Genomic DNA, 26,033 nt, shown 5'->3' on the forward strand with positions numbered 1-26,033 from the left:
CACAGGTGCCTTCTGGACTCTTCCCCTCCTCCAGGCCATGCCTGGGACCCATACCCACCACTTGCACTGTCTGTGTCTGCACTGCCCACACAACCTGCTGCCTGAACACAGAGCCAGATCTGATTGCTGGCCCAGGCATGGGTACCAGTGTGTTGGAGGGTGCACGGGGTGTATCTGGCCTCTGGCTTGGGTGGAGGAGGGGTGGGCTGATTGGAGCACTGGGGGCCCCAGTGCCCTGGAACCTCCATGTTCCCCCCTCCCCGACCCCCACAGTCATTGTTTGAGCGCCAGGGCCTCCCAGGCCCAGAAAAGCTGCCGGGCTCTCTGCGGAAGGGGATTCCACGGACCAAGTCTGTAGGTATGGCTGGGCTGAGGGACTGCATGAGTCGGGAGGGACGGGGCTTGGCTGGGTGGATTCAGGGTTGGAGGATGCTATCTCTTGCTGCCCCTGGCTTGGATTTCCAGTTCCCTGAGTCCAACCTCTTCCTGCCCAGCCCAGGAGTCCCATTTATGGACATGAGTACATGGATCCTTCCCCAGCCTGGTGCCTACTGGGTGCTGCTGGCCCAACTCTCATGTGCACTGGGTGCCCTTCACTTCTCTCCACTGCCCTGGCATCAGTGTTTTTGTCCCCAAATCAGGTGTCTCCTATCTTGACTGCTCCCCTGTAGTAGGATCCATGCAAAGGTCCAGTTTACCCCAAAACAGCCTCTCCTTGGACCTCCCCGCCACCGCCTTCTGATGCTCACTCTCCCCTCACAGAGCCAGGTTTCCTGGAACAGTCACCTATATTGCCCTGAGCCTGTGTCTGATGAGCTTTCTCCATATCTAAAAGGAAACGACCCCTGCCAGGGTCACCAGTGGCCTCTGGGGAATCTCTCCCAGGGCATGTACCACCAGGCTTCCTCCTACCACTCCGCTGGATTTCTTTGCTCCCTCCTCAGTGAAATTCTCCTCCCATGGTCCTGGGACATTGCTTCCTGGAGTTCCCTCCTTCCTCAGCCTGTACCCATTCAGGCCCCACCCCCCAGTCTCCAGCCTGCCACCTTTAGAACCCGCTCAAGGCCAAATCCTCAGTAACTGTTCCTTCTGCCCTCATCACCTCGTGACCTCATTACCGCCCCTCACCCCAGCCTCCTTCACACCTCACACGTGGCCACCTCCTTGACTCCAGCAGGACTATATCTCCACAGGCATGCAGTCTTCCTCACCTGCCCACCCACAGAGCTGCCCATTGTCCATCCACCTATCTGCAGACACCCCCCACACGCAGTCCTTCCCTGCCCAGCATTTACTGCACATTTATGCACGTGTTTATTTCATACTCTCAGTAACCATATTGGGGGAACATCATTTATTCAACTGAAGCAAAGAGGATTAAATTGACTTGCCCAAGGCTGCACAGCTGTCCTGCCTGTTGCCTCCCATCCACCCTCAAGCCAACCAGCTGCCCAAACTCCAGCGCCTCACCTTCCCCCAGGACCTGTTTACTCTAGGCTAACCGTGGGGGTCTCCAGCTCGGTGGGGAGGATGGGTCAGCTCAGTTCCATCTTGGGTGTCAAGGTGCACATCCATATGGAGCTGACTGAGGAGCTCCAGCCACCCTTGGGCGTCACAGAACTCTGGGGGCAATTTTGAGCTTAGAATGCAGGGTAAGTGGGAGTTCCCAGGGGACAATGGAGCAAATTGCTGACAGACGCCAGTATGTAAAAGACATGGGTGTATGGCAAGGTCCTTTATGGACTGCTGAGGATCATTTTCTATACCTGAGAGAGTGGGGAAGGTTAGTGAAACTGCAGCTACTTTGGAGCCCAGAGGTACTCCTTCTTGCCCTCCTTGGCCTAAGTCCTGGGCATTCTCTGTCATTTCTTTCTTCTCTGCCTCACTTGATAATTTGGGATGGGCTGCCTCCTGACACGTCTTAAGCTTTGCCCAGTACAGCTTTTGTCCTGCACTTGGACCACAGCTTTGTTCTCATGACCTCATGCCCCTCTCTGCCTCATCCATCCCTCTGACAAAGGGCCTTTTTGCAGTACAGCACAGGCAGTACTATACATTCTTTAGGTTAATCCTCTGTGGATTCCTTATTGTCTTGGGGCTCTGGGCACAGCACTGGCCCTCTCCATCTTCACCTCCCTCTGACCTGGGTCTTACAGTGCTTGCTACTCTTCACCTGCTCTCACTCTGCCTGGATAGCATACCCAGTTGCAGAACCAATCACTGCAGGTCCAACCTTGGGCATCTGCTCTGTAAGCCCTGAGCCTCCTGGAAGGCCTGCCAGCTCCTCCTACTGATGCCTGTTGTGCTCTGTGAATAAGTGAACTAACAGGTGCTCATCTTAATTCCCCATGGCCTGCCTGTAGTTGCCAGTATGAGCATTGCCTATATTGTGTGGCCATGGGCTCATGGTGTAATCCTTAGAGCCTCAGGACCCTAATCTGTTAACGTGGAGAACACTGGTGCCTCCCCCAGGATCGCTCAGGCTCACCAGTAGGCTGTTCCTGCTTGAGCTCCAAGTGGGCACACGGGCTGCTCAACAGCTGCTAACAGTGATAGATCAGACCCTGCACTTGAGGCTTGCAAACGAGTGTCTAGGAAATGCTCTTGCTACGATTGGGGCAGACAGGCATCAGAACAGACCCCCATTCTGTGCAAAGGCAAGTGACTTTTCTTCACCTAACACAGAATTTGGCATGCCATTAGCATTAAATCTCCCTTTTTCATCTTCACTTGTCACTGCCGCCTCTACACATGGAGGTGCACTAGTTCCTCCTGTGGAGCTCCATCTAATGCACTCTTGGGGTGCTCATCATGTGTGCATGTGTTGTGCAGGGAAGCAACTGGGGAGATCATAGACCGTGTCCAGCAGTGGGAAGGAAGGCAGAACTAAAAATGATCATGATACTTGGCCACCTTCCAAGGGTGCTGCTACCTGTCCTGTCCAGCCCAGCACTGTAAACCTTCAGTGACCCTGCAGTGGGTGGAAACTCCTGAGACTGAAATTCCTAGAGGTGACTGGTAGAGCTGGAGCTCAAGCCTAGTCTGCAGCAGAAGCCTACCCTTGCTATACCTGACCTGACAGAGCCATTACGTGGCTGGATGCAGTGTGGTGTCGGAGGCCTTGCTGGCAACGCTGTTCTGCAGTGGCAGGGGAGGATCTGGTCAGAGCAGACATCTTACCTTCTTAACTGTTGACCAAGCCCCCAATGTGTCTAGGCACAGAGCATACCAGACTTGGTGTGTTGGTGTGCAGCTGCCCACCCCTTAGGCTGGGCCACCCAGCACATGCAGCCTCACGGCACACACCTGTGGGTGTCCACATTATGTCCCAGAGGACATAGGAGATTGTCAGGTTCTAGCTAGAATCCTAATGGTGTCTACAGGTAGAAGAAGGGGCTTCCTTTTAAGCTTACATAAGCCCATGAGAAGGTAGGCTCAGAGAGGCTGGCCTGGCGTCACACAGCCAGTAAGGGCTAATATGGAAACATGCAGAGTGCTTGACCTATAGTTCCATTTAAGTCACATACCCATTCCTGCCTCTACCAAACCTTACTGAAGTTCAGCCACTGTGTCACCTGCCTCCTAGCAGCCCCATCAGGCCCATCCATACTCCACTGTCCCTCTGTCAGATGCATGGTGCTCTCTGCCACGGTTTTGTCCCTCATCTGCAGCAGGGCTGCACTCCCACCTCTGGTTGCCATCCCGGCCACCTACAGGCCAAGCCTGTTCCATTGCGGGTGTTTCTGGGACTGCTTTCCTCAGTTTTGGATGGGAACCCCTATGCCAGGCCCCCTTCCTTCACCTGGGTGGGCCACCCCTACAGGCCTAGTGTCTTTTATGGTCTGGATGGTCTGTTTTGTGTGTGTGTGTGTGTGTGTGTGTGTGTGTGTCCGCAGGCATGGCAGGTCTTGGCCTCAGGCAGGGAGGGCTTACGTTCTGTCCCAGAGCCTTTATCGGGGGCTTTCCTTCACCTGTGGCTGGACTGAGTACTCTCCTGGGCCCTAGCCCTTCCTACTTGTGCAAGACTGGGTGTCTCAAGATGAGCCCAGACTGGTCTCTCGCTCAGAGCCCCTGTTGTGGGCTTCCTGCATCATCCCTGGTGTCCTGCTGGCCCTGACCTGTCCTCCTGAGTAGGGTGGACTTGGGGTCTGACCAGCCTCCATGGGAGGGGACCCCACAGTCTCCAGGGGCATCTCTGAAGGCACCACACCCAGGGCGGTCTCACCAGACCCTTCCATCCGCAGGGGAGGATGAAAAGCTGGCGTCCCTACTGGAAGGGCGCTTCCCGCGGAGCACATCGATGCAGGACTCAGGGCGCGAGGGGCGCGGCATCCCGCCCCCGCCACAGACCGCGCCTCCGCCCCCACCAGCGCCCTACTACTTCGACTCTGGGCCGCCCCCTGCCTTCTCGCCGCCACCCCCGCCCGGCCGAGCCTACGACACAGTACGCTCCAGCTTCAAGCCAGGCCTGGAGGCGCGCCTGGGCGCGGGAACCGCCGGCCTCTACGAGCCAGGTGCACCCCTCGGCCCACTGCCCTATCCCGAGCGGCAGAAGCGCGCGCGCTCTATGATCATCTTGCAGGACTCAGCGCCGGAAGCGGGTGACGTGCCCCGGCCTGCGCCCACGGCCACACCGCCGGAGCGCCCGAAGCGCAGGCCGCGGCCACCGGGCCCCGACAGCCCCTATGCCAACCTGGGCGCCTTCAGTGCCAGCCTCTTCGCGCCATCCAAGCCGCAACGCCGCAAGAGCCCTCTGGTGAAGCAACTGCAGGTGGAGGACGCACAGGAGCGTGCGGCCCTGGCTGTGGGCAGTCCTGGCCCGGTCGGCGGCAGCTTTGCCAGAGAGCCGTCCCCGACGCACCGCGGGCCCCGGCAGGGTGGCCTCGACTATGGCGCGGGGGACGGCCTGGGGCTCGCGTTCGGGGGCCCAGGCCCAGGTCCAGGCCCGGGCCCTGGCAAGGAGCGGCGACTTGAAGAACGGCGTCGCTCCACAGTGTTCCTGTCTGTGGGCGCCATCGAGGGCAGCCCCCCCAGTGCGGACTTGCCATCTCTGCAGCCCTCCCGCTCCATAGACGAGCGCCTCCTGGGGGCCGGCCCCACCACCGGCCGTGACTTGCTGCTCCCTTCCCCTGTCTCTGCCCTGAAGCCATTGGTCAGTGGTCCGAGCCTTGGGCCCTCGGGCTCCACCTTCATCCACCCGCTCACTGGCAAACCCTTGGACCCTAGCTCACCCCTGGCCCTTGCCCTGGCTGCCCGAGAACGGGCTCTGGCTTCACAGGCACCCTCCCGCTCCCCGACACCCGTGCACAGCCCTGACGCAGACCGCCCTGGACCCCTGTTTGTGGATGTACAGGCCCGGGATTCGGAGCGAGGGGCCTTGGCCTCCCCAGCTTTCTCCCCGCGGAGCCCAGCCTGGATTCCTGTGCCTGCCCGAAGGGAGGTAGAGAAGGCCCCTCGGGAGGAGCGGAAGTCACCCGAGGACAAGAAGTCCATGATCCTCAGCGTCTTGGACACTTCATTGCAGCGGCCTGCCGGCCTCATTGTTGTGCACGCCACCAGCAATGGGCAGGAGCCCAGCAGGTTGGGAGCTGAAGAGGAGCGCCCCGGCACCCCGGAGCTGGCCCCAGCACCCATGCAGACTGCGTCTGTGGCAGAGCCCCTGCCTAGCCCCCGGGTTCAGCCCCCTGGCAGCACCCCAGCAGACCCTGGACCTGGCCAGGGCAGCTCAGAGGAGGAGCCAGAGCTGGTGTTTGCTGTGAACCTGCCGCCTGCCCAGCTGTCCTCCAGTGATGAGGAGACCAGGGAGGAGCTGGCCCGCATTGGGCTGGTGCCACCCCCTGAAGAGTTTGCCAATGGAATCCTGCTGGCCACCCCACCCCCCGGCCCGGGCCCATTGCCCACCACGGTGCCCAGCCCGGCCTCAGGGAAGCCCAGCAGTGAGCCACCCCCTGCCCCTGAGTCTGCAGCTGACTCTGGCGTGGAGGAGGCTGACACTCGGAGCTCCAGCGACCCTCACCTGGAGACCACAAGCACCATCTCCACAGTGTCCAGCATGTCTACCCTGAGCTCAGAGAGCGGGGAACTCACCGACACCCACACCTCCTTCGCTGATGGACACACTTTTCTACTCGAGAAGCCACCAGTGCCTCCCAAGCCCAAGCTCAAGTCCCCGCTGGGGAAGGGGCCGGTGACCTTCAGGGACCCGCTGCTGAAGCAGTCCTCGGACAGCGAGCTTATGGCCCAGCAGCACCATGCCGCCTCTGCTGGGCTGGCCTCTGCCGCTGGGCCTGCCCGCCCTCGCTACCTCTTCCAGAGAAGGTCCAAGCTGTGGGGGGACCCCGTGGAGAGCCGGGGGCTCCCTGGGCCTGAGGACGACAAACCAACTGTGATCAGCGAACTCAGCTCCCGCCTGCAACAGCTGAACAAAGACACGCGCTCCCTGGGGGAGGAGCCAGCTGGTGGCCTGGGTGGCCTGCTGGACCCTTCCAAGAAGTCGCCCATCGCAGCAGCTCGGTGAGCAGGGCAATGTGGGGAGGGACCTGTCCCTGTCTCCTGTTCCTCTTGTCCACTCACAGACCCCTCTGTTCCTCCTCATTCTGTCCCATCTCACCTGTCCCCCACCCCGGTTAGCCATCTCTTCGTCTAGTCTTGCTTTGTTTTCTGAGATAGAAGGCCCTTTAGGACTGCTGGTCTCCATGACCCTGTTGGTGCTGGCCGTGGGGCATGAGCATGTCCAGAACCCCAGCTGTTTGGCTTTTTTTGTGGCCTTGTGTCTGCCGGCTTATGCCTCCACTCCTGTCCTCATGGGTGGTGTGGCTGCCCCAGGAAACTGGTGCCATCTGTCCTGGGCTGCCGCCTGCTTTGCTTCTTTTTGAGGCCTGTAGCACCCTGGCACCTTTTCTTTTGGGGACCAGCCACTAACTCCTATTTTCTGCCCAGAAATATTTTTCTCATGGTACTCCCTTAAACACAGACTCCTGTGTGTGATTTTTAAAGTGCATTAAGAAGATAGGTGGGGTTGTACCATCTGCCCTCTCACCTCCTTCCCTTTCTTGTTCTCTGTCCTGCACCCCAGCATGGGGTTACAGGGAGGGGCTGAGCTGGGGCTGGGTGCCACTGAAGTTGTTGCCACTCTGTCTAGAATCCTTGGGCTGGGCCCCCATGGGCTGCATGTGTGCTGGTTCAGCTGACCAGCCTCTTGTCTGCCTTTCTCAAGCTTTTGCCTCTGTTCCCCAAGGTCCCCTCACCCCAGGTTTGGGTGGGGTGCTCCTTCCTGACTCCTTTCTGCCCTGAAGACCACCCAAGTGGGCGCTTTGCTGGCGGTTGTGGACGGCAGAATCCACAGCGTAGTGAGTGGTGCACAGCTTGGGGACTGCAGACATCACTCCTAAGGGCTTGTCCATCCTGCCTTTTTCCAGTTTAGGATCCAAAAGATAAATGGGGACTTGGGAAGCTCATGGTGCCTCTCCTAAGGGGTCAAGGAATGCTGCTTCCAGCACTTATCATCTGGAAGTTTGCTCTGGAGCCTCGTACCCTTTCAACCTCTTCCAACTCCCAGCCAAATCTGAAAGCCTCTTTCCAGCAGTGCAGTGTGCAGGGTATCCTTAGAGTGGATGCAACAGGTGTGGATCGGGCAGGATGAGTGCAGGACCAGATCCTTGAGGATAAGGGGGTCTCCTGACCCAGGCCTCTCCTCCCTCTCTGCTTCTCCTTCTCCTGCCAGTCTCTCTGTTCCTCTCTGCTTCTTGGTATCAATGAAGGTAAAAGCCGTTTACAGTGCACTGCATAGTGTCTGGGCCCATACAGGCCATCAATAAACATTTCTTAAGTGAACAGAAGAGAGAAGCCAAATGCAAGTGCTGTCTTTTGTGGCTTAGGACAAATTTCATGGAAAGGCAGGCAGAGGGGCTTAAATCTATTGGATGTCCAGCTCCTGCAGTCAGGCTCAGTGAGCCCAGTCCCTGTTATGGGTTCTGGCTCCCATCAAGTAGTTGGCAGCAGGGCCAGATCTAGTGGTTCCTCAGCCAGAGGCTTCCAGTGTGTTCCTTCTCTAGATTCATTCTCCTAGGTGGTCTTTGGCTTCTCCTCAGTTGGGTTAAAGTACTCTTAGCCTGAGACTCTGTGTTTTGCCAGGCCTGGGTGGGGAAGGCAAGGCCAGAATACCAGCACTTCCAACACTTTTTTTTTTTTTTTTTTTTTCTCAGTGCTGGGAATTGAACCCAGGGCCTGTGCTTGCAAAGCAAACACTCTACTAACTGAGCTATATCCCCAGCCTCCAACCCTTCCATTTGTCTCCAGGCTTTGGAAAGTGGGCAACTTTTCTCTGTAGTTCCTGCAAAATTCTGGCCTTTGCCTGGCTTCTAGTAGCCAGGCTTTCCCATCGATCACTGGGGTCATTGGCTAGTCATGAGTGGGGTGGCAATGGGAATGGGGTGGGGGTTGGGGTGGAGCCCGCCTACCTGGCAAACAGGAGCTGAGACTGAGGGGTGGTTACTCTGCAGAGGAAAGTCAGCTGCTGACCAGTCCTAAAACAGCAGGCATTCATTATGTTGTGGCCTCAGCGTCCTGCTGCTTGTCTGACGCTGGCTCAGAGCCCTCAGGTGGCCCTGGAGTTCCACCCTCACCAGGCCACAGCTCAGCTCTGTTTTCTAGAGCAGACCACTTAGACTCTTGGACCTCTGTCCCTCACATTACCAGAAGTGGGTCTGGTAATGATTGGAACTCCCAGGCTGCCCCGAGGGTGGGCATGCTGACACATGAATCGAGCTGGGATGTGATGGGTCCTCGCACACACAAGCTGGTGTCACCTTCATCCTCACCAACACCCAGGCACCCCAGCAGGCACTGAGGTTAATTGCTAGAGACCTTTGTGGGAAAGTAAGCATGCTAGATATGGCGCTAGAGAATGTCATAGCACATTATTTCATTTTCACAATTCTGTTAGATGAACAATAACATGATCTCCATCTTCCAGACCATCAAACAGGTCCTAGAGTCACTCCATCCAGTAAGTATGGTATGTCTGACCCCAGCCCCATTCTCTGGAAACCTGGAGCTCTGTCCTTAAGCACCTTCTGATGAAGCACTAGGGTTATGCTCAGCAGTCTCCTCACACACAAGTGGACGGCATGTTCTCTGCATAGCATGAACATATCAGACATGCCTGCACATATCAGACGTGTAACAAACAGCACCCAGTGTTATCTGCTTGCCCAACTGCACTAAAATACCCAGGGCACTGGCTGTGCCCTGGCTCCTATCCCTTCTTGCCTCTGCATTCCCCTCTGTTCTGCCCACTTATTCTTGGGCTCCTTGATGTCAGAGCTGGGAGAAAACATAGCCCTTTGAAGTGAGCCCCACTGCCTACCATGACCTCTATGCATCTGGTTGCAGGCAGGGGGTTTAACACAGGACCTATGGCCATGTTTGTGTCCAGTCCTATTTTGGGTCTGATCTTCTGCATGGCCCATCTAGACCATGTGTTGGCTATTGTTCTGTAGCCAGTGGTGACTGGAGTCTGGTATTCTTTTCTTACGTAGGAATGAAACTGCTCGTGAACTGCCTGTTAGAGAAGTATCCAAAGTGTGGGAAGTTCTGACATCCAGGCATGACTGCTTCTTTCCCAGTTTCTATTCTGGTAGAGGTCCTAGGGCAGCAGCCAAAACCACCTTCAGGGTCACACACCTGAGCCATGTCCCTTGTTCCCTGTATGCTCCCTCAATTTCATCCCCCAAACTCATCTCTTCTCTCCCTTGGTGGATACTACGAGGAAGGAAGCACCCCTTTCCACTGCCTTCTGCAGGAAGACAGTCCAGGCTCCGATGTTCTTTAGCCACAAGGTTTCCATCAACCTGAGATCTTTCTTAGCAAGTTAAGCTATCTTGTATATTGTGAAACCAAAGTTAAGGGACTTGAGGAAAGGGACCAGATTGTTTGCACTGGGCCACCCTTGATTTTCAGGTGGCAGTTGGAGGATGCATCACACTTGGTTTGCTTCTGGGAGTCTAGGACTATGGGCCTCTGGGACACACCTACCCAGGTCACCCATCTCTGAGTACTGCCTTCAGACCTCACCCTGCCCGACAGACCATTTGTCTGCTCAGCCCCATGCCCAGTTAAGACTGTATTTACAGCCGATTCAGACCTGATTCTGAGCTCCACCACTGGTGGGGGCCTCTTCCTGCCTGTCTGTCTTGAGGCCTACACTGCCTCTGAACTCACTTTGTCTTCCAGGGCCCATGCTTGGACCCGAATCCCACATGTGGTCTAAGACCACAGCACACTGCTCTGTTCCCCTTGGTCATCAGTTTTATACCTCTCTGACCCTTTCGTTTGGTTTTAAAGAAAAAGTTAATGGAGAAATAACTTTGAATACACAAATGTGAAGTTTCTTTGTGGCAATACCTTTCAGTGCCCTGATCAGCTATGTGGGGGAGGGCACAGCATCCATGTTCTCTAGACCTGCTAGGGTCACTGATCAGAGCCCCCCTTTCCTCAGGATGGCCAAGAGTTCCTGCCTACTAGCAGGACAAAACCCTGCGTGCTTGGGTGACCACACTCACAGCTGCCTCCAGGACAGTCAGGCACTGGGGCCAGAATGCAGTGTCCCTGCAGGCCATATGCAGGTAGGGCAAGTGTCCATCCCTGAACCTGGAACTCTGCTGGGCACAGTAGTGGTCACAGAGGAGGGGACATGGTGACACTGGAGTTGTGAACAGACCCAGGTGGTAGGAGTGAGGCATCTGCAGGAGAAGTTCTGGAGTCCTGTTTGGTTCTGTGCTCCTACTGCAGATTATTTCCCTTAATAAAGCCCCTACTCATGAGGTTATGAGGCCTAGACCTACCCCATGTGAGTGCAGGAACAGAAAGTTGAGGCCAGGCCACAGTGTGGACTCCTTCTTGCCATTGGTACCAAGGGATCCACAGAGGTGGGCAGGCCTGGGCCGGAGATGCTGCATTATTTTTATGATATTTTTTCAGTGCATATTGTATTCCTGGCTTTGTGCCAGGTACCAGGAATCAAGCATGGTGAAGAAGTGGGGGGCTGGGACTCAGTGCTGGAGTGTCTTCCTGGTGTGAGGCCCTGGGGTCAATCCCCAGCAACCCTAAAAATCAGAGGTGAAAGGTCCTGCGATGATAAGTCTGGAACAGAGAAGACCAACGAGGAGGACCCAGGGTAAAGTTAGGAGTCGGTGACTCGTCAACCACATGGGTGAGAAGGCGGGGAGCTGACAGTGGCTTCTAGGCTTCTCATGTGGGAGAGAGGGGGTATCAATTACTGAGGTGGGGTGAGGAGCATGTTACCAGACCCCAGTAGAGGTGGGGCCTCATGTGACATTCCTGGGCACATCAGCCATAGCAAGCAGTGACCCAGAGAAAACATAGACCATGAAAAGCAGGGGAACAGAAACCCATCCAGGAGGAGACTGAGGAAAGGGTGCCTCTGAGGGACTTGGACAAGCAGGTCAGCTGCTGACAGCTGGTGACTATCAGGGGGAAGCGGGAAGCCTCGCTGGCCAGGAGTCACTGTGGACAGTGGACAAGATCCAGACACGAGACACTGGGGGCTGTGGATGCTTACTTTGCAAGCTGTCCTCTGGAGGGAGGCTGCTGGCTGCACCTGGTGAGGTGTTGTGGCCTAGAGCCCTTTGGGGTGCAGTAGGTGCTGTGAGGTAGCTGTGCAGTGACTGGAGCCTGGCCAGGGAGGTGATCAGACAGCTACACGTGCCAGTGGACAGAAACGGATTGTGGAGGTGTGTGGAAACCCTTGGAAGTCAGATGTGGATACTGCGGGGGTTTCTGCCCTGGCAGTGAGGTGGGCAGCACTCATCCCCCAGAGGAGGGCACAGAGTACACTCTCAAGCCCTGGGTGGCCGGCCATGCCCTCCCATACTCTGGGGCTTTGGAGGGCACAGTCTTCCTTGGGCTTTCCTTCTGGGCTTCTTGATGTGCCCAGCTTGTGTGGGAGGAGGTATGTGTGCCTGGCCCTCTCCCCACTCCCAGCCCAGTGCTCCTTGGTCTCTTGGCCTGTAGCCCCTGGGCTCCTTGAGCCAGACTACCCTTGGCTGAGGCTTCCTCATCACCCCTGCCAGGCAGGAGGGCTTCAGTGCTACCCAGACAGGCATAGTTTGCTCTGCCCTCCTCCAACTTTCCTGGGAAGGGTCTAGTTGAACCTCTCACTGCACTGCAGATTGGCTGCGCTGTACCTGTCTCCACTGTTCAGCCAGGGTCCCCCCCCCCACCCCTGTGGCAGTACACTTCTGAGACTCCAGGTACACCTGACATCACAACAACACAAAAACCTATCCCTTGGGATGAGGCCTGGGCAGGTGTCTGTCCTGTGATGCAGGTGCTCTGGACAGGGTCAGTGAGCGAGTTTGGGGGTGGGAGGCAAGGTGCATATTTCTGGTTCTATTCCTCTGAGTAACCACAGCCTGTTCTCACAGGTGTGATTCCTTCATAGTCTCAACCAGCACTGCACACACAGTCACCACCCTAGGGAACCCTGCTGCCACCTAAAGTGTAGGTGGCTCCCTCAGGCCAGGTACCATAGGATCAAGCGAGCATTTCTTCTGGTGGTCTTGCCTGTTCCCTGTGCCCACCTCAGGTGCTTCTCGAGCCCTTATCTGGGGGCATAGTCTAGCCCCTTCAGGGAGCTCTGCTATGGGTCTGAGCAGTTGGGAGGAGACAATAAAGACAGGCTGAGGAAGAGACAGCTAGTGGGAGGGGTGTAAGTGAGGTTGAGTGGAAAAGAGATCTCCAGAGAGGGCCTGGCCTTGCACAGGTGGAGATGAAAAATGAAACCTGCTTTAAGGGCTGGAATGAGGAGGGTGCCATGCAGGTGCAGGACAGGTGCTGGAAATTTTGTGTGGTTCGGACAAAAGGTGGACTCCCAACCCAGAGGAGGAATCCATAGGCCAGCCTGGGTTGGGGACAGGCATTGGAGCGGGGAATGACAGAGGCCAGTCAGATAGCAGAGAGAATGTCAAGGGACTGCACCACTAAGTGCCTGCTAAACAACACTGTGTCTGCACTGCATTAACAAGAGCGCCAGAGGACAGCTCCTGTGCAGGCAGGTCAGGTGCACTCTGATCTGCCAAGCCCACCTGCACTTTGAGGTCCCACGTAGGTGCCTCCCCTCCCCCAGCACCTCCAGGGTAGCTGGGCCCTACTCCTGAGTGCCTCCCTGCGCAGGGTCTCTGGTAGGGGTCCCTGCACCTGGCTGCCCATTGTGTGGTTGTGACTGTGGGCCATGTGGGCCTGGCCTGCTAACACTCTCTCTCATTGCTCTCTCCTGCCCATCTGCATGTGGCTGCTCTGTCTAGCTGCGCGGTGGTCCCGAGCGCCGGCTGTGTAAGTGAGCATGCCCATCCCATGCCTCTCACAGTCCATGTGCTATGCCTAGCTGCCCAGTTCTGCTCTGCATGGCTGCGTGGGGCTTTGGTGCCACTGGAAGCCCCTGAGGAATGGGGATGTGGGAGTGGGTTTGCTCTGGAGCAGTCACCCCAGGCAGGCCTCCTGTCATGGTCAGGTTGAGGCAGGGCTAGAGGTCCCCGGTCCTGGCAGATGAGGAAGTGAGGTGCCATCTGTTCTTGTATGTGTCTGCGTGTGAGCTGCTGAGCCCCTGCCACTGCTGCATGTCTGCAACCTGAGTGGGTACCATAGTTGTCATGAGCTGTCACGTGCAGGGAGGCTGCCTGTGTGTGTTGGTGCACTGCTGCCTCACACCTGCACACACTACCCTGCGTGGGCGTTTGTCCCCAGTGTCATGGACCTGTTCAGTCTTTGACCACACCCAGCTTTTTCCATGGTCGGCTGTCCCTGAAGCTAAACAGGTTCTCTGGTTCTCCTCAGGGGAACAGAGCTGTGTGGGGGGTGTGGCAAAGGCTACTGTGAGTCTTGCCATCTAGGACACCTGTGGATGCCCAGAGCCAGTGTTGGAGGCTGGCAGTGAGGGGGGCAGCTGGCTCTTGGCGTAAGCAGCTGTCTTTCCTTGGTGGGCTGCTCTTGAAGTCTCCACGGAGTATGGGGAGGAGGGCATCAGTTTTACGCCTCATATGCCAGCCAGTCTAGGGGTCCCTGAGAGCAGGATCCTGACTCTGACCTTTGGGCCACGCAAGAGGACTAGGATAACTGTAGGATATTCTCCCCAGCCAGAGTCCTCCCGGCCCCTCGCCCCACTCCCCTCTGCCTGCCCCACTTTACTTCACCCCCTCACCTGGCCCTGACCCCCTCTCCCTCCGCAGGCTCTTCAGCAGCCTCGGTGAGCTGAGCACCATCTCAGCGCAGCGCAGCCCCGGGGGCCCGGGCAGCGGGGCCTCCTACTCGGTGCGGCCCAGCGGCCGCTACCCCGTGGCGCGACGCGCCCCGAGCCCAGTGAAGCCCGCGTCGCTGGAGCGGGTGGAGGGGCTGGGGGCGGGCGCGGGGGGCGCGGGGCGGCCCTTCGGCCTCACGCCTCCCACCATCCTCAAGTCGTCCAGCCTCTCCATTCCGCACGAGCCCAAGGAGGTACGCTTCGTGGTGCGCAGCGTGAGTGCGCGCAGCCGCTCCCCTTCGCCGTCACCGCTGCCCTCGCCTGCGCCTGGCTCAGGCCCCGGCGCCCCGGGCCCGCGTCGGCCCTTCCAGCAGAAGCCGCTGCAGCTCTGGAGCAAGTTTGATGTGGGCGACTGGCTGGAGAGCATCCACCTAGGCGAGCACCGCGACCGCTTCGAGGACCACGAGATCGAGGGCGCACATCTGCCCGCACTCACAAAGGACGACTTCGTGGAGCTGGGCGTCACGCGCGTGGGCCACCGCATGAACATCGAACGCGCGCTCAGGCAGCTGGAAGGCAGCTGACGCCCTACCCCCACTCCCGCTCCAGCTGCGCCCTGCGGGCAGGGCCCCTCACCCCAACCCCGGGCCGCGGGCTCGGCCCGCCCCCTACGACGGCGCCCGGGCCAGGAATGTTGCATGAAACGTCCCGTTTGCTGTTGCTCGGAGACTTGCCCTGTACATTGCTTAGTGCCCTCCCCTGCCCTGCTGCCGAGCCCCACCCAGCACACAGAAAGGGCGCGGACCAGGGAGGCTGGGGCAGGAGTTGGTTGGGGGTGGGGTGCTCTGGCCTGACCACCACCTTCACAGCTCCGGGTGGCCATTCTCCCAGAGGGGGAACCTAGTCCAGCATGCGAGGTCAGGACACGCCTTGGTGACTCGGGGGGAGGGGGGAGACATTGGGGTTCTAGATGGGGGCCAAGGAGCCCCCTGTTTTGCATATTTTATTCCACTCTATATTTGGAACGAGAAAAGGAACAAATATCTCTGTCCGTAATAGTTCCCGTCCCCTTTCCCCCAGCCCTCCCGCTGGTCCCACCGCAGCTGCCCAGTCTTCCATCTCCGGCCCCTCACTGCCACCCCATCCGGGGCAGGGGACACTCCAGCTGGTCTGGGGTTGGCCAGGGTCCTGGCGGCCCACCCAGGGGCCCCAGCTCGGCTCCCTTCCCTTGCTGAGCTATAGTGTGCCCCACCCACCCTTCAGGTGCTGCTCGGGGGCGGGGGGGAGGGGGGCAAGGGCTGCAGGCTTCAGGTCCTGCTGGGCAGCAGCAGGGCCGGGTGGCCTGGGACCATCGCCCTGGGGCTGGGGCTGGGCCCTAGCACTCCACCCCTAGCCATCTTCCTCACAGGGTCTCTCCTCAAGAAGGGGTCTAGCATCCCCTCCATGTTCTTGGGCAACTACAGCAGAGAAGCCTCCCTGCCTTGGACCCCAAAGTCTCCTGTTCTTGCCCTGTGTGTGTGCACACTTGCGTGCATGTGTGAAACCTGGGTGCGACTTGGCACGTGGGAGCCCTGTGTGCCTGATTGTGGAGTGGCCCCCAGGGGCCACTGTCGGCTGGTGTGGGGGCTGTGGAAGTGTGTGATGGGTGTGTGCCTGTGAAAGCACCCTGTCTCCTCTTCCAAAGAACGTCAGGCCCTCTTGCCCCTGGGCCCTGCTGTTTGCCCAGCCTGTCCTTCCAGAGCCTCCCCCAGCCTGCGTGGGGTTCTTTGCTGAATTCCTGCTGCTTGAGGAGGCCGAGGGCCCCCTGGAGGCAGTGTCCCTCTTTGGGCTTCTGAGGGGATGGTGGGGTCCCCTAGAGTCATGCCACCACAGGCCCTGGGGAGAGTCAGAGACCCCTGAGGGTGCCCCAGCCCCCCTACTGTGACTCCTCACACTCAGCAACGGCCTGTGGGGTGGGGGGCCTGGGGCGTTTTTAAACCTAGGGTTTGGAGTCTGGACTAAGCTCCATCCACGTCACTCACAAGTTTCTGTTTATATTTCTAGCTTTTTTTAATAAAATAAAAAAAAAAGAAAACAGAAGTTTTCACAGCCCAGGGGCCTGGCACGCCGGTCTGTGCCTGCCCCTCCCTGGCCCACCGGCCCCATTCCCTGGGCTCAGAGTCACACCCACTAACCCTCTCACCAACAGACCAGGTCACACACAGCAGCAGTCACTGTAACAGACTGCCACATACACACTCAGTCTCACACTCACCTGTGGGTTTTGGTTCCGTTCAATTTGGGTTTTTAACTTTACAGGGTCAGTTCCGCTTCACCCCTCCTTTTGTATGGAGTTCCATCCAGGGGCTTTCACCCCCTGCTCCAGTCCTGAGGCCTCCTGACCCTGACGTTGTGATACACCCCACAGAGATCTATGTTTCTTATATTATTATTATTGATAATAATTATTATAATATTATTATGTAATAAATTTATAAGAAATGAAGCCTTGTTCCACTTGCCTGTTTGAAGGGATGCAGAGTCTGTCTCCGACCCTTAGACAGGTCACACAGACCCACAGCCTTGACCACGTGCTGATGACTCAGCTGTGTCTATGACTCGGGCCTTTGCTGGCTTCCCTGCCCATTACCTGGCTTCTGCCTGGTCTGCTGGCCTCCCATCCAGCAGCTCACTGAGTGGTGCGGCTCCTGAGCTCAAGTCCGGTGGTCCTCTGATCTCTGCCACTTTTTATTTTTTATTTTTTGGTTCCGTGGATCAGTCCCAGGCTTCATGCCTGTTAATCTCGTGCTTCGCCACTGAGCCGCACCCCATTCCCTGTGTCACGATCTCAGATCCAGGGTTTAAAGCCTCCAGTGCCGTTGTTTATAACGTCTGCAGTTCTCGATTTTGAGTCCTCTCTTCTCCCCTCCCTGTCCATTCAGGCCTGCTGCACATGGCCCAGCCCTCTTCCTCCCGTGGGCTCAGGCGCTGGTCTCCATTCCTGCCCTCTGCTCGCTAACAACAGACTGTCTTTTGAAGGAAGGCATGTCCCCTCACACCTCTGGTGGCCTGCCCCTCCCTTTCAGGCCCCACTCCACTCCTGGAACCCATCTTGTGGCTCAGATCATGACTGCCATTCCCCCTCCTGTGTGGGTTGCCCACCGTCACCACCCTTGTAGGTTGAACTCCAGGTCCCTTCTTCCAGGAAACCCTCCTTCCCTGGCCCTCACTTTGCATCCTCATAGCCCTTGCACCATCTCAAATTAGAGGAAACTGGTGCTTCTCACCTTGGATCATCCCCCTAGGGACAAGCACCTCAGGGATGTGAGGTAGGCCTTGTGTGCACAGCCAGCTACCACAGGCCAATAATGCATCAAGGGAGACACAGCCTGTGTGGCATCTGGTGTGTGTGTTGGGGGGCAGCTCATGAGTGAGGGTGGGGGACTCCTGGACAAGAGGGAACAGAAGCAGAGAGTTGAGTTGGTAGGCAGTCCTACTGCGTGGGAGGGTGGAAACCTGGGTTGAGAACCAGCTGAGGACTCAGCTGTGATGTGTCTGAGGGCAGAGGTTTCAGGGGGCAGTGAATTCTGACCCTCAGCCAGCATGAAAATAACAGACTTACACCTGACTCAGGGGTTGATGGTAAGGCTTGGAGAGGAGCCAGCCAGCCAGGAAAGCAGGAAGGTCCTGTGAGGAGGACCAAAGCTGGAGGTGGGAGGGAGGGGCTCTCGTCAGTCCTGGTAGAGGAGCAGCCTCTTTGTCCTCTGATAGGCTGGCAAAGCTCACAGTGAGGTGCAGGAGGTAGGTGTGCTCCCTATGTAGGTGAAGCAGACAAGAGCTCCTGACACTCTTGCAGGGGAGGGAAAACGTTTTAACATCTGGAACGTGTGGTGAGCATTTGTTACTTCTGATAGGCAAGACGCTGTCTCCTGGCAATCAGAAAAAATGGTGCTTTGTGATATGCAGACAGCTGTGGTGAAAACTGATGTGCAAGCTTTGAAGACAATACTTTGCTCCACTTGTTGCACTTAGATCCCAGAGAGGAGGTCTGGATGTTCAGGGAGGGGACCTTGTGATACTCAGCACTGAACGGTAAAGTGGACTTTGTAGTCATAAACTTGGGAGATTCAAAATGGCTCTTTGTACTGATGGTATATCCTTGGAGAAGGAAAAGACAGTTTTCCCCACCAAATAATAAGGATCCACAGATCTTCTGACATCTTAGCACCATCTTGTTACAGCAGGGCCATACAGCCCCTCAGTCCTTAAGTTTGGACTGATTACAGCTGGAAAAGAGACACACCCTGAACTCTCACACAGGGGGACCTTGGAAGAGTGGGAATGAAGACCTTGGCCTTGGGGTGGAGGGAACAGGGCGATACATCAGTCCCCCTTCACCGTGGGAGTTGGGGAGTCACTTCAGCATGAATCAGTTAAGCCTAGGGGCCTGCCTGGCTTACTGCTGGGGTTGGGGGGAGACCACCCTGCTGATTGGCCAAGAGGCCACGGAGCTTTGTGAGGTCATGGCCTGCATGCCAGGCTGGGGCAGGAGTATGGTGGAGATGCTGCCAACTGCCATTCTGCTGGTCTTGGCAGTGTCTGTGGTTGCCAAAGATAACTCCACGTGTGAGTAAGTGTCAGGGGCACCTTGGTCAGGGAAGCTCAACAGGTCCCACCCAGACTTCCTCTGTCCAGGGATAGGGAGGGGGCCAAACTTGGGTCTTAGCAGTACTTGAATCTCATATACCCAACTCATACCCTCCTTGCTCCCAGAACCATCAGTCCAGAGCCCCTGGATCCTGAGTTGTCCACAGCTTCCCCTGAGAGGGAGCTCTCAGCTCCTTAATCCATGCTCCTAGTTCCCCTGGTGATTGACTCCATTGCCACTCGGACATCAAGTCCTGAATTTCAGGACCCCCTGTCCTCCTTGGACAACTGAGATGTCCCCCATGAGCTTGAACCCATGTGCTCCTGGTGCTTCCACCTACCTATAGACTCTCACCCCTGAAGTGACCCACAATGCCAACAACTCCTATCTACTACTCGCTTTCTGCCTGTGACAGTTCCCCACTGCTCCAAGTGTGCCCCCAGGCCTGTGGGTCACTGTATCTGCTTGCAGTGACTCTCCTCCCGCTACTGTCTAACCCTAACCCTGCAGCCCTAGATTCCCTAAATCACCTAAATCTCCTACCTGAGATTGGCTCTAAAGACCCCAGTCCATTATACTCTTCTACCTCCAGACCCTTCATTCCACCTCTAGCCTCCCACTCTGCCCAGAGATCTTCCATACTTCTAGGGTTGGTATAGTCCTATGTACAGCCTCTTTCCTTACCTTGAAAACATAAGACCCCCCCCCATCCCCAACTATTTCCTGGAGCTAATGGCTTCTTGCATACCCCAGGTTGCCCCTTTCTTGGAACCCCACAAATCTTTCCCACATTTCCCATCCCCATATCACTGCCTCCCCACAGGTACCAGGACTGGATGTGCCTATTGGTTTGAATTGTGTCTTGGTCTCTCCTCAGTGGCCCCTGTGGGTTACGGTTCAGACAGAACCCGCAAGGGGGTATGCGAATCATCGGAGGGCATGTTGTGCAGCATGGGGCTTGGCCTTGGATGGTCAGCCTCCAGGTCTACCTGCCCCACAACAGCCGCAGGTACCATTCATGTGGAGGAAGCCTGCTGAATTCTCGCTGGGTGCTTACAGCTGCTCACTGCTTCGACAACAAGAAGTACGTGTGGGAACACCCAGAGGGAGGTCTCCAGAAGGCTTTTCTTGGAAAGGGAACTTCCCCAGGGGCTTTGTGCAGGGTATCCCTGAGGTCCTGGGCCAAGTGGCAACTGGACCTTGGCTGGGGGAAGGCTCTGAGGATCACTCCCCAGGGGCTTCTGTGGACCCCATCTATGAGAACGACTGTTTTACCTTTGTACCCACAGAAGAGTCTTTGACTGGAGACTGATTTTTGGAGCACAGGAAATTGAATATGGGACAAACATGCCAGTGAATGACCCTCTGCAGGAGAGATTTGTGGAGAGAATCATCATCCACGAAAAATACAACATTGTGACCGAGGGGAACGACATTGCTCTCTTGAAGGTCACCCCTCCTGTTTCATGTGGGCCTTTCATTGGGGTAGGCTGCCTGCCCAATTTTAAGGCAGGCCCTCCCAAAGTTCCCCAGACCTGCTATGTGGCTGGCTGGGGATACATAAAGGAGAACGGTGAGTGTGGGAAGGGTCTGAGGAGGGCATGCTGGTCATTCCTGTGGTGGGCTTGGAGGTGCAGGGGTCATACATTGATGCCCAGTTGAGCAACTTTCAGTCCTCAACATGGTGCCATGGACAGAGGCTATCACAGTGCCCTTTCACAGCTGGAGAAACAGTGTGAGGGAAACTAAGTCCCCTGTCCAGGGTCACAGGACTGGTGATGGCCTGCTGCCTAGGGGAAGGCTGAATGGCAGGCACAAGTAGAACCTTGGCATTTTTTCCTGTCTCTACCTGGCACCTGGAGCCCCAGCTGCTGGATTCTGGAAATGGGGAATGTACACTGAAACAGCATTTAGAGAAGAATTCCAGATTTGTTTTTGTGACCATAGTCTAGTTTTGCTCATGTGTAAGGATGGTCTCCAAGCTGAACATCCCAACCTCTGCTATGGCAGGGCCATTCTTGTCCACCAGGAGCAGTAGGCTTCTGGCTCTCTGTCCTTGGATAGTCATGGCACCAACTTCCACCCTTTTCATTTGAGCCGCTTACCTTCTCTCCATCCCCTGAGAGGGAGGCAGGCAGGGGGTGTGCTTTCTGCAGCTCACGCGTGTTCCAGGATTTCAGGCTCCTTGGAGCCATCCATCAGGTCACTTGCTGTTTATGATGATGGTAGCTGCCTATCTAGACTTCTCTGTCCTTGGCAAGCTGACTGCCTTTTTTTTGGCCCCAATCTCTCACCTACCCAACATTGCCTGACCCACTTGGCACCAGCTGAGTGGTGAGTAGGAGAATCTTTTTCCACTGTGGATGGGTTCGCAGAGGGTCCAGGGAGGATCTAGAGCAACGGCTATGCTGACTCCATGGTTATGCTGAGTCCATCATCTCCCCATGTACTTGAAGCCCAGGGGCACTGTTTGTCCCAGGGGCAGCAGTGGACAGCAAGATTCTGTCAGTGGACAGCAAGGTGGAACTGAATCTCTGTGCATGACCCACACTCTAGTTTTCCAAAAGCAGCCATGTAGATTAGGGTGGTGACACAGTTACTTTGCTCTCAACCTCTTCTTTGACAACGGAAAATTTAGGCTTCTTAATTCAAGCAATTCAGTCATTTGGGGCTTAAAACTCATTTGAGGTTCTTTCTTTTACTCTTATTCCCTTGTTCCAGAGGTTGATCTAGTTCCTGATGGGTTTGTCACCTGTCCTGTCCCTCTACTCTCATTTTCACTGGCCTTTGCTGACATGTGACCTTCACTTCCTGACCCAGGGTGCCCACCCCCATTTCAGCTGCTGATGCTCATGGTTATGCCATGGTGTCCAGAGTGAGGACATGCATTATTCTAGATCACCCTCCAATCTGCCCTCTGGCCTGTCCACAGCTTGAAAGTTTTTCTAGTCCCTGGAAGGCTGTTCTCAGGGTCCTCGCCCATCCCCCACATTTGCTATCCAATTCTAGGCTCCCAGATATGCCTTGGTCAAAGCAAGTCCTTTGTCCTAGAATCCTCCAGAAACTTAATGGGGCATCTCTTATTACTTTTTTTTTTTTTTTTTTTTTTCCAAACATCCCCAGTCCCTAAGTACAAGTCTTAAAGAAATACGCAGGCTCCAATCTCCTGTGACTCACTGGAACCTTCCTTGTTCTGGCTCCTCCTTGAACTCATCTGCTTTGGGGCTGAAAGAATACCTGAGGGTGTTGCTTCTTCCCTTGAATTTTGAGCTCCTGTAGGCTTCTGACCTTTTTACTTAAGCCAAGGGGCTGGGACTGTGGAAACCATCTTCAGTTTTAGGACACCTAGCATTTTACAATGATAACTTTGAGGACTGAGGTTCTTCCATAGATCTAAAAAGTCATCTCAATTACTACAAGCCAGGATTGTTGCTGCCACCTCAGTGTCAATACCAATCCAAGGGCAGGGGCAGGGCACATATTAATCCCTCACTGCTGCTTGAATGGAGGAATGGTGATGGCTGAAGGGATTGAGGAACAGAACCCCACTGGGCAAACACACATTTCACAGCCATCTACTGGATGCTGGTGAGTGTGCAATTCTATGTACATGCCCCAAGCGATTCCTCTCTTACCCTCTGGGCCTGCATAGCTGTGTTCCAGATCTGCCTCACCCTAGGCTGCTCCCTGTCTGTGCTGTAGACCTTCCAGATCTGCCCACTAGGCTGTGGGTGTTGCCATGGGAGGGGACCTGCTGTACTGGATGGGAGGCTTGGTGGCATTGGATGGGGGCTGCATCTGAGCTGGATGCATGCTGCTTGCATGAGCTTGTCCAGACAGGCCTTCTCTAACCCCCAGGTCATGATAAGGTCCTGAGCTCTGAAGGAGACCCAGACTCAGCTCTCTTCTTCCTAGAATCTTCTCAAAACAGATCTAAGGCATGTGGGGAGGGACTAATTAACCCAGCTTCACTGCCGGACAGAAGAGTCCTGATGGAGGAATAAGAAGCAGAGGGGCTGATTCCTAGCCAGACTGTGGGAAATGAAGGGTGTGTTCTAGACTTGGGTCTAGAGAAGGGCCATCCTAGCCAGATTCCAGTTGCCACCTTCCCATAGTAGGCAGGTGGTACTCCAGCTCCTGATCCATAATGGGAACAATAGGACAGTGTGACTCAGTGAGTGCTGGGTAGATCCCAGTTGTGTGTGTTAATGCTAAAACTAACCTCCTTAATCCCTCATCTACCATGAATATGCACACCCATCCACCCTTGCTTCCTCTCCAGCTTCATCCAGGTGACACAGCCCCACTTCCATCCCTGGCTGCTCTTTCATTGTGTATTTCCTCAGGAGTGTATGAGGAAAGGTGGGGCATTGGCTGATGGATCTAGGTTTAACTAGAGCATTATGAAGGATGGGGGTTCAGTGGAGGAGGAGGCAGGGCTTCCCTCCATGTCTGCCTTGATCACTCACCACTGCGTGGCCTGGCTGCAGCCCCCAGGCCATCGCCTGTACTGATGGAGGCACGTGTGGACCTCATTGACCTCGACCTGTGTAACTCGACCCAGTGGTACAATGGGCGTGTCACGTCAACCAACGTGTGCGCAGGGTATCCCGAAGGCAAGATCGACACCTGCCAGGTAACCCTCTTCCTGGTCCCAGACTCCTGAGTCCCTCCAGGGCTCCCCAGGCCTGAGGACACCTCTTTTTTGGTCCCCGAGCTCCACTGCTTCTGCTCCCTTCCCAGTGCCCTTCTCTAGTGATTCTTCCCCTGATCTCTCTCCCAGCACTGAGAGAGGTGATACCCAGCAGCTACTCCTACAGAGAACCAATCACCACATTTAGTACTTGATACCAACCTCAGCAATCAGAACATATCACCCAAACCTAGTGCCTGAAGACAATGCTCCCCTCTCTTTCCCAGAACGCAAAGCATCTAAACCCACAAGTGCTGGTGTATGCAAGGCAGAGCCACATGCATGCACACACTACACTCATCTCACTGCAGGAAACCTATGTCAGTCCATGCTGTTCTCAATCCTAGCACAGGCTGTTGTACCGTCTCAAACTTCACCACACCCAGCTCTGTTTCTGGCAGCAGGAAACCATGTGGCTGCAGAACTGTCCTCCCAGAGCCCCACGACCCCTCTGGGCAAGGAGAGCGGCTCAGGCTGAGAATGACCTATGTGTCCTTTGGGCAGGGGGACAGCGGCGGGCCTCTCATGTGCAGAGACAACGACCAGAGCCCCTTTGTTATCGTGGGGATCACGAGCTGGGGGGTAGGCTGTGCCCGTGCTAAGCGCCCTGGAATCTACACGGCTACCTGGGACTATCTGGACTGGATTGCTTCCAAGATCGGTCCTAACGCCTTGCACATGATTCAGCCGGCCACCCCTCCTCCTCCTACTCGACCTCGGCCTCCACCCCGACCCATCCTCCGCCCTTCCTCTGCTCACCGTCCTTGGTATATCCACCAGCCTCGCCCATCCCGGCCCATTACACCCCGTCCTCAAGCCCCGGCTCCTATCCCGGCCCCGGCCCCCGCCCCGGCCCCCGCCCCGGCCCCGGCCCCGGCCCCCACCCCCGCCCCCGCCCCCGTCCCGACCCCGACCCCGGCCCCGGCCCCGGCCCCGGTCCCGGTCCCGGTCCAGGCCCTCACCCCAGCGCCGGTCCCACTGCCATCTCCACCGGTACCTTCGTCTCCACCGCCGCCTCCCACCAAAATTCCCCAGACACTTTCTTTTGCGGAGCGACTTCAGCAGCTCATAGAGACTCTGAAGCGGAAGGATTATTCTAGCTCAAAGGTCTCTTATGACACGGAGACCATAGAGCTCCGAGGATCCACATCCTGATCCAACCCTGGTCTCAACAGACCCAGTGAACCCTTCACTCCTGAGAAAAAGAGATGAAATAAACATATACATATTTATATTTATAAATATATATATACACGAAGAGATGCTTTCTGGACTTCTTTCAATCTGTCCACCCCAATGCAACCCAAACCTCCATCAAATCTAACTCCTCCCTCTTTCACTCTCCAATAAGGTGGGATTGCTCATACAATCCTGTTAATCGTGTTTCTTAAATCTTAAATGCTAGCGCTGGAATAAGGTGATGGGTCCACAGACCAGGTTTGGTTAATATCTCACCTTAGTGGTTAGAAGGGGTTGTCTCTGCATATGCAATTCAGCGGGAGTATGTCCTGAAAATGCTGCTGTGAGCTGAGCCGACTGGGAAAGAAGGCACGAGGGTCAGTCTTCCACTAGGAGGCCACTCTTCTGAAGGTGGGGCTCCCAGAACATGAACAACAAGGCTGGGCAGCCACAACAGCAAACGTCCAGCACAGCACACGGTTGGCTTATTGGTGGCTGGCTGCCTGAACATTGCCCGTGCAAGGTCCTGACTGGCCTGTGACTAAACTCATTAGTTCCTGGATTCAGGCAAACTAGAAAATTATTTGCTAAGAGTTTTCCAGGAATAGTAATGGTGTAGGGGGATAGCTTTTTGAAATACCTGAGTGGATTTTGAATGGCTTCCTTGACATTCAGGGGTATTTAAGATCTTCCATTGCAAGGAACAGAAACCAAGTCATTTAAATGACAAGGATGCAAAGACACTGTACAGAACCAACAGTAAAAGTCAGAAGCAGACAGGAGGAATGGTATGGCTAGAGTCTGAAGTTTTCTCAAGAGTGGCTGCAAATGCTCAACTTGAATGACAGACCTGTCTGCACTGCCCCAGACTGGTGGCAGCCCTCAGAACTGCTCACATTTGCTGGCAAAGTCCTGGGAAAGAAATCCTGATGAGCTCAGGTCAACTACTTACTTCGGTCAAGGGAGTAAATTGAACTTGACTGCTATATTAACCACTCGTGGTATCAAAGATGGAAGGTCCCAGAGAGAGAAGACCCTGGCTTCTGGCATTCACTTGCACATCAATTCATCAAACTGCTTGTGTGCAAGTCAATTGCAAGATGTTCTAATGCCCTGGCTGCAAAGACACATGGCAGAGAGAAGGTGTTGCAGCAGGTGGCGGGGAACCTCTGTGAGAAGCCTGTGGGACTGGTTTCTTCCTGCCTGGCCCAGACATGGATAGGGATGTCCCAGGTTGTCTTTGGAATTCCTTGGTCTGCTTGGCAAAGTCCTACTCAACC

At 55.8% G+C, this 26,033-nt stretch overlaps 2 protein-coding genes across 4 annotated transcripts in view; both read left to right on the forward strand.

The window, feature by feature from the left end:
• Positions 1 to 15,823, forward strand: part of SHANK3 (SH3 and multiple ankyrin repeat domains 3) — a 55,188-nt gene extending 39,365 nt beyond the window's left edge. Inside the window, exons 22-24 of the mRNA XM_079141269.1 lie at positions 274 to 358; positions 4,245 to 6,513; positions 14,247 to 15,823. Of these exons, the coding sequence (XP_078997395.1) occupies positions 274 to 358; positions 4,245 to 6,513; positions 14,247 to 14,838 (2,946 nt within the window). The 3' untranslated portion in view covers positions 14,839 to 15,823. The remainder of the gene's footprint in view (positions 1 to 273; positions 359 to 4,244; positions 6,514 to 14,246) is intronic.
• On the forward strand, positions 274 to 24,754 carry ACR (acrosin). 3 transcript variants are annotated; one of them, XM_079141270.1, is made up of 5 exons: positions 274 to 358; positions 19,759 to 19,965; positions 20,171 to 20,454; positions 23,372 to 23,517; positions 24,079 to 24,754. In XM_079141270.1, the coding sequence occupies exons 2-5, from the start codon at positions 19,802 to 19,804 to the stop codon at positions 24,727 to 24,729; spliced, it is 1,245 nt and encodes a 414-aa protein (XP_078997396.1). In that variant the 5' UTR covers positions 274 to 358; positions 19,759 to 19,801; the 3' UTR covers positions 24,730 to 24,754. The 3 variants fall into 3 exon arrangements, with proteins under 3 accessions (XP_078997396.1, XP_078997397.1, XP_078997398.1); XM_079141271.1 differs by lacking the exon at positions 274 to 358 and adding an exon at positions 16,828 to 18,863; XM_079141272.1 differs by lacking the exon at positions 274 to 358 and adding an exon at positions 16,828 to 18,863 and having other exon boundaries at positions 24,087 to 24,323.
• Positions 24,755 to 26,033: the final 1,279 nt, after the last annotated feature.

The sequence above is a fragment of the Sciurus vulgaris genome, assembly GCF_902686455.1.
Source record: "Sciurus vulgaris genome assembly, chromosome: 5".
In the NCBI taxonomy this organism is placed as follows: Eukaryota; Metazoa; Chordata; class Mammalia; order Rodentia; family Sciuridae; genus Sciurus; species Sciurus vulgaris.